This window comes from Rhamphochromis longiceps, linkage group LG3 (assembly GCF_057381845.1).
Source record: "Rhamphochromis longiceps isolate RC_006_pf linkage group LG3, R_longiceps_female_GT1.1, whole genome shotgun sequence".
Lineage (NCBI taxonomy): Eukaryota > Metazoa > Chordata > Actinopteri > Cichliformes > Cichlidae > Rhamphochromis > Rhamphochromis longiceps.
Window position 1 is genome coordinate 13695129 of NC_140559.1, and position 8431 is coordinate 13703559.

The 8431-nt window shown below is 43.6% G+C and overlaps 1 protein-coding gene across 7 annotated transcripts in view; it reads left to right on the forward strand.

Moving 5' to 3' along the window:
- LOC146673000 (NLR family CARD domain-containing protein 3-like) overlaps nucleotides 1–3030 on the forward strand; it is a 235930-nt gene extending 232900 nt beyond the window's left edge. For all 7 annotated transcript variants that reach the window (XM_085401395.1, XM_085401396.1, XM_085401393.1 and 4 more), the window contains 2 exons: nucleotides 1241–1287; nucleotides 1412–3030. In XM_085401395.1, the coding sequence (XP_085257521.1) occupies nucleotides 1241–1287; nucleotides 1412–1944 (580 nt within the window). In that variant the 3' untranslated portion in view covers nucleotides 1945–3030. The remainder of the gene's footprint in view (nucleotides 1–1240; nucleotides 1288–1411) is intronic.
- Nucleotides 3031–8431: the final 5401 nt, after the last annotated feature.

Below are 8431 nucleotides of genomic sequence, written 5' to 3' on the forward strand. Positions count from 1 at the left end.
CATATTTGCAAAAGTGCTTCGACGTTTTCGGAGACGTCTACCCACCAGCTCGATAGCTAGCCGGGAGCTCGAGGGTTACTGATGCGGCCGAGAACGGCACAACTCCCGGCACATCATTTTTAGATCACCGCGGACTTTCGCTGCTCGGGTTAAACGTAATATATAAGTCACTTAGACAACCTAAAAATGTTATTGTTGGGCTTTTTTCAGTGTTTTGTTTGTTCGTGAGTAAATCGGTTTGGCTGAGATTAAAGTTATTAGATTAGATTAGATAAAATAAAACTTTATTAATCCCCCGGGTGGGTTCCTCCTTGGTTTTTACACAGCTGACTAAACGTGAAACAGAAAACTGATTAAACAGAAGTATGAGACAGTTGAGAATTTACGCCAGTGTCCTGTTATACTTTAGATAGCAAGGATTAGACGGCTGAGTTTATTAAACTCCACCGAGACAGCGGTGACGCTAATCAGAAGGCTAGACCGTCCAATTTCACAGCCGTTTACTTCCGGCCTACCCGATCTTCTGAGGACCCGGCCCACGTAGACCGCGAAGGCCGGGTCCTCAGGAGAATGCAGCCCATGAATTTGGACACGACCAAACATTAGCTGCTAATGCTTATTCACCTCAAATTAGCTTTAGCCACTAATGACAGACTACTTATCGTTAGCTACTCACATTCATATAAAGCAAGGAAAACTGTCTTGTCATTAGTTACTAATGCTAATTCACCTCAAATTAGCAATAGAAGCTAACAACGCTAATCAGAGCTGTTAACCCTGCTAATCAGATGATAATATTCACATGACTCAACTCCTTAACTGTTATTGGTTGTGTCAGACGAGCTGTTCAGTTACCATGGTTGCGTGAGCTCTGCTTTATGTTGTCGGTGTGTACAGTACTGTATAGATGCACAGTAACAACAATGACACCAAAAGGAAAAAAAAACAGCTGGCAGCAAAGGCAGGGAGGTGTCCTTTCCAGCTTAACAGAAGAGGAATATAAAGATAGTGAAGGTGACAGTGTGAATCAGTCATATTTCATTTAATACAGGGTGTACTGACAGATCCAGGATCAGTCCAGTCATCAGCAGTTTGATCCACATATGGATTGAAGTGTATTTGTGAAAATGTTGGACTGTTCCTTTATCAGTGTCTAACAGTATGTGTATGAGAGCCATGTAATGTCCATGTGTGCATGCTGAAAGAGACTGTGCTGGTCTGACCCCCCTTCTCATTTCAGGGTGGAGCCTGCTGGAGTCCGATGGTTGAGACCAGGTCTGAGGAAGTGTAAGTGTGTTTTTATTGGGATTCATTCACATCTCTGATGTGAGGAGTCATCATCAAAGTGTCAATCAATAAACAGATGATGGATCAATAACTGCAGCTGGATTGTGTTTGTTCTCTCCATCAGATTCCTGTCAACTCACAATCGACACAAACACAGTTCACACAAAGCTCAGACTGTTTGACAACAACAGGAAGGTGGCACGTGTGGAGGAGATTCAGTCATATCCTGATCATCCAGACAGATTTGATGTTTATCCTCAGTTTCTGTGTAGAAATGGTCTGACTGGTCGCTGTTACTGGGAAGTCGAGTGGAGAGGAAACATTTATATATCAGTGAGTTACAGACAAATCGGAAGAAAAGGAAACAGTGAAGACTGTTTGTTTGGACACAATGATCAGTCCTGGAGTTTGCACTGCGCTGGTGATGGTCCTCGTTGTGTCTGGCAAAATAAAAGATACACATCCATCTCCTCCTCCTCCTCCTCCTCTGTCTCTAACAGAGTAGCAGTGTATGTGGACTGTCCTGCTGGCACTCTGTCCTTCTACAGAGTCTCCTCTGACACTCTGATCCACCTCCACACCTTCAACACCACATTCACTCAAACTCTTTATCCTGGATTTAGGTTCAATCCTGGTTCCTCAGTGACACTGTGCTGAGTTGAGTGTAAAGAGTGTTGTTCTGTTAGAGAAACACTCTGACTGTTGAACAGGTAGTTCAGTCTGTACATGTCTGTCTCTTTCAGTCAGAAACGCATTTTCAGATTCATGGATATAATCAGTTGATGTTTTAAACTGTTCTAAATGATATTATGATGTCAGTAGACTCCGGAGAATACACAGTCCTAGTCTTGTTAGACCTTACCTCAGCCTTTGATACAGTCAACCATCCTGATAAACAGACTGAGAGACCTGGTTGGGATGTCTGGCTCTGTTCTAGACTGGTTTTCATCTTATATATCTGAAAGGAGTTTTAGTGTGTCTGCAAACCAGATCATGTCGGAACCTACAGAGTTGTTGTGTGGAGTTCCTCAGGGCTCTGTGCTGGGACCTATTCTGTTTTTAATATACATTCTTCCTTTAAGTCAGATAATACAGCAGTTTCCTGAAGTATCATCATCTTTTTGCTGACGATATTCAGCTATATTATTCGTTTAAGCCTGCTGAAGCTCATAAGCTCTCCAATCTGATTGACTGTTTAACCAACATTAAACAAAAACATGAAAGGGCTAGCCCGCCTACAGGTTGTTCAAAACTCTGCAGCGAGGCTACTGACCCGCTCGAACAAGGGTGCTCATATGACCCCTGTTTTAAAGTCGCTGCACTGGCTACCAATCAGATTCAGGTTCCATTTTAAAATTCTACTTTTAACTTTTAGAGCATTACAGAGACAGGCACCCCCCTACATTGCTGATCTGATTCATACACACACCTCCACTCGTAACCCGAGGTCAGCAAACCAAAACCTTTTCGTGGTCCCCCACACTCGTTTTAAAACCCGAGGGGACCGATCTTTCCAAGCTGTTGCACCCAGATTGTGGAATGCACTTCCCCTATTTCTACGGGGTTTGGACTCAGTGGAGACCTTCAAAAAGCAGCTAAAGACATTTTTATTTCAAAAAGCTTTTAATTAGACCAGGGTTTTCATGGTGTATTTTATGACTGTATTATGTTTTTACCTTGTAAAGCACTTTGTGACATATGTCTGTGAAAGGTGCTAAATAAATAAAGTTTACTTACTTACTTACTAAATGATTCCTTGTAAACTTCTTCCTCTTCAGTCCTTTAAAGATGTAAACTCCCATTATTCCAGGATCCACATGTTGTTTTTCTGTCTTTTTCCACTCAGCGCTTCACAGTGAATACCAGTATGTTGTGTTTCTCTGAAGCTCAGTTCTCAACCAGCTCCTCTGCATTTTCATCCCATTAAGAAAGAGAAATCAAACATTTGGATTCATTTTAATGAGCTCAGACTTGTTTCCATCATGGCTGAATAAGTGGACATCCAATAGTAGAATAGAATAGAATAGAATTCAACTTTATTGTCATTGCACATGCACAGGTACAGGGCAACGAAATGCAGTTTGCATCCATCCAGAAGTGCTTTAGTGATATAGATATATTACAATATATATTAGCAATAATATAGATATGTGAGTATATTACAGAAATGGGTCTATTATGGTATGTTATAATGTACACGGTATGAAGTATGTTGTGAATATTCTATAACTATAAGTATGTACAGGCTGTAGTGAGTACAAGCTATGTACAGGATATGAACAGGATATAAATATGAAAAACTATACAGAATATGAAATAAATAACTTTACAGAAATCTGAGATATACAGCTATACAGAAATGGGAACTATGCAAGTTGTAAACAGTTGTAGGATTAAAGATTATCGAATGTACAGAATGATTATTTACACAGAGCTATACAGTAGTGCAGTTAAGATAAGTGAGGGTGTAGATAGTTTCTACAGAGGCTATATAAAGTGCTAGTGGTTGTGAGTGGTGGTTCAGTCCATGTTATTATTGTGTTTGAGGGTACAGTTGTCCATTGTGGGTGTGTGTTTGTTCAGTCCATGAGTTTAACGTGGGTCAGATGTCAGGAGGCAGAGTTCAGGAGTCTGACAGCTGTGGGGAAGAAGCTGTTCCGGTACCTGGTGGTCTTAGTCCGGAGGCTCCTGTGGCGCCTCCCAGAGGGCAGGAGGGTGAAGAGTCCATGTGATGGGTGACTGGGGTCTCAGATGATTTTCCCAGCCCTTTTCAGACACCGCTTCCTGTAGATGTCTTTTATGGCAGGAAGTGGTGCTCCGGCGATGCGCTGGGCAGTTTTCACGACCCTCTGCAACGCCTTCCGGTCCGAGGCAGAGCAGTTCCCGTACCAGACTGTTATACAGTTGGTCAGGATGCTCTCGATGGTGCAGCGATAGAAGTTCACCAGGATGTCTGAGGACAGGTGGTTCTTCCTCAGAGTCCTCAAGAAGAAGAGGCGCTGGTGAGCCTTCTTGACCAGCTTGGAGCAGTTGGTCGTCCAGGTGAGATCCTCGGAGATGTGAACTCCCAGGAACTTGAAGCTGCTCACACGCTCCACAGCCGTCCCCTTAATGTGGATGGGTGGATGTGGGTCAGCATTCCTCCTGTAGTCCACGATGAGCTCCTTGGTCTTCTCGGTGTTAAGCAGCAGGTTGTTTCTGTCGCACCACTCAGCCAGACGATCCACCTCCTCCCTGTAGGCGGCCTCATCGTTGTCACTGATGAGGCCAGTGTATCAAATATTAAAGATATTTAGCATCTCTCATGTTTCTGTTATTCTATAAAAACAGCTGCTTTAAAAACCGATCCAATCAAAGAAACATGAACTTCCATATTGATCAGATCAATACGTACAGCTCTGATGTCACTAACCTCTCCTTGAACTCTTCATTGATGGTGATTTGTGGTCCTCTGCTGGTGAGAAGATGAACTGCATGATGTCAGTTTAATGAGCACAGATGAGATGAAGTGTTTTTAAGTCTGCTTTTTCTAATTGTTCAGGGTCCTGCTCCAGGAAACAGCTTCAACAAACACTGGCTTTCAAAATAAGACCTCAGTCTGAGTTTTTAAAAAATCTCTTACCTTGGAAGGAATTGACATTTAATATTCATGTTATCAGCCCATCAATGGGTGTTATTAGCAGTTATCAGCTTCATAGCTGTGGCTGAGATTGGCCCTCCTGCACCTGCTAGCAGGCTCAGTTGGTCATTATCACCAATTGGTGAGCTGGATCGCTGTTGGAGGGACGATGATGAATCCAGATCCAGTACAGACAGACTCCACTTCACACTGAGATGGGCGCATGGCAGCTAATGTTACACCCCTGAAAACGGGGAAAGAATCACGAGAGTGATTTTGACTTGCGTCTCTCATGCAGTTCTTTATTGCAATCAAAATGAACATAAATGTTTCACATTCTGTATTGCTTAATGTCACATGGTGGAAGGAAAAGCTAAATAATAAACCAAAATGATAAAGTGCTTACTATACATATACCTGAACATGTTTCCTGACAAAATGGTTGACAATAGAAACGTTTCTAGCTCCTGCCGTTAGCTTAATGGACATTATACAGTACCAAACAGAGGCTCAAAACCACCTTGTCTCTGTGCACAAAACGACTGTGATATAATGCTTCTAAAGCTTACAAAACAATGAAGGGTTACCTATTAAATATCTTAACAATGTACAGATTGCCTATATATGAACTTTGAAACACTTTTACCTGAAAACAGTTGTGTCTGAGATTGTATGTGCAGTTTTTGTGTCTGAGCAGAGAGTGAGCTGGATGGTGTGAGTCCCTGATAATTCTCTCTGCTCTTTTTTGGCCGTGTTGTGTGCACAGAAGGGCCATGGAGGCAAGTTTTGTTCCCATAATCCTCTCTGCAGACTTTATGACTCTTTGCAAAGCCTTCCTCTCTGTCTGTGTAGTGTTTCCATACCAGACAGTGATACCTGCGGTGAGGATGCTCTCTATCAGTCCTCTGTATGCCTGGGTGAGAGGGCGCTGATTTCTGGCTTTCCTGAGCAGCCGAATGAAATAAAGCCTTTGCTGGCCTTTTTTCACTGTTGTTGTGGTGTTGAGAGTCCAGCGCAGGTCTGATGAAACCTGCAGTCCCAGGAATCTGTGGCTGTTTGCCTTCTCCACCTCTGTCCCTTTCACGATAAGAGGTTGCAGGGGAGGGAGTTCCTCCTAGAGTTCAGTATTAATTCCTTGGTCTTGCCATGTTGAGGATGAGGTCGCTTTTCACACCATAGACAAGAACATTGTCTACTCCCCCCTTGATGAGCCCCAGGATGGTGGTGTCCTCAGTGTATTGGAGTTTTCCTGGGTGGAGACACAGTCATGGGTGTACAGGGTGAAGAGTTTGGGGCTGAGGCAGCAGCCCTGTGGAGATCCAGTGCTGACGGTGAGCTCAGCAGACACGTGTCCTCCCATTCTCACCACCTGTTGTCTGTCTGTCAAAAAGTCTGGAATCCAGTTATGGGTGGGTGTTGGGATGGTGAGGTATATCAGCTTGCCTGGGCGGATGGTGTTGAAAGCAGAGCTGTAGTCCAGGAAGAGCATCCTGACATATGTTCTGCTGCTTTCCAGGTGTTGCAGAGTGTGGTGCAGGGCTAATGCTGTTGCACCATCCACTGATCAATTGGGGCTGAATGCAAACTGGAAGGGGTCTATAGTTTCAGGGACAATGTGATTTGAGTCCCTCAAAGGAAGAATTCTGTATCTATAAATGGATCATGGACTTTCTGACCAACAGACCCCTATTTGTTAGGTCAGGGCATAACAGCTCTACCACCATCACACTCACACTGGCGCTCCACAGGGCTGTGTGCTGAGTTCGTTCCTCTATGAATGCAGACCTAGGTATTGATTCAACTCCATCATCAAGTCTGCAGATGACACCACGGTGACTGTCTCATCAGGGACAATGATGAGTCTGCTACAGGGAAGAGGTAAAGCACCTAGCTATGTGGTGCTGACAGTAACCTGCTCCTGAGTACCAGCAAACCAAAGAGCTCATTGTGAACTTCAGGAGGGAGAAAACAAACACCCATGTCCCCATCTACATAAATGGCACAGCTGTTGAACGGGTCTCCAGCTTCAAGGTCTTGGGGACCCACATCTCTGAGAATCTGACCTGGTCAACTAAGACCTCCAGCCTGACCATCAGCGCTTCTTTTTCTTCAGGACACTGAAGAAGAACCACCTGTCTACTGACATACTGGTTAACTTCTACCACTGTGAGATACAGAGCATCCTGACCAACTGTGCCGCAGTTTGGTATGGAAATTGCTATGTTGCTGACCACAAGGCACTGCAGCGGGTGGTGAAAAGACGTCACAGGGACTCTACTTTCTGCCATTGAGGATGTCCACAAGAAGAGATGTCTATGCCGAGCACACATCATTCTCAGGGACTCCTCTCATTCTGCCAATAAACCCCTCCAGCTCCTCCCCTCCAGGAGGCGCTACAGGAGCCTTCAGACTAAAACCAGCAGGTTTAGGAACAGCTTCTTCCCCACAGCTGTCACTCTACTGAACTCAGTCCCCTGCTGAACCTTTCCATCCACACTCACTGTCCATCCACACCCCCCTATCCCTCCCAGTGACAATGATCATGACTGTCATTCATTCTCAACATTCACCATGTGCACACACTGGTTACTGCTATAGTTTAGGACACTGACATAGTATGGTCTCTGTGATAGTGCGTACACTGTTATCTATTATAGTCTGCTCAGAGAGCTACGCTTACACTGCGTTAGATGTATTCATAGCACTCTGTAGATCTGTTTACCTCACACCTCTACATCTGTATATATTTAGCAAATCTGTATATTTGTTCATAGTACATCTGTTTATCTGCCGATCTGTATAGCAGTATAGAACATCTGTATGCTATACAGATTATCTGTATATCTCTACATGTGTATACACAGTACATCTGTACATTTGTCTGCAGTTCATCTGTATATTTGGTCTCTCTGTACATAAACTGTTTATAACTATTCCACCTTTTACACTACCCTTATCTGTATATATCAGTATATTGTGGACTAGAATATGTTTGAGATGCCTCTGAGGATGTTTAGTAAGAAAAAACATTACATCATAAATATTAAGGTGCTCTACTGGAGTGAAGCAACTGGAAAGCTGCACAAGCAGAAATGAACGTTCACTTTTCAGCAACTATTATAGTGGAGCCTGAAGCCTGAACCTACAGCGAGTGCAGCTCTGCAGCCAGATCTGTGAGCTGAACTAAGTGGCAGCAACATAAGCATTTTTTTCCCACAATTTTAAGCTGTTTTTTAGGAATCATATCATGAGATTGGTGTGACTGAGGAGGTGCGAGAATGTATCTGGAAAAAGAAATAAAATTGCCTAATACAGGGGTGGGGAACTCCAGGTCTGAAGCTCCAGTCTCCTGCAGGATTTAGATGTGTCCTTGATCCATTACAGCTGATTTAAATTGCTAAAATACCTTCTAATGGTGGGTGTGCATCCTGACACTACCCCTCAACAGGTCTTGAAGTTCACTAGAGGCCTATAAATAAACTAATCATTTGATTCAGGTCTGTTCACCAGGGTGAGATCTAAAAC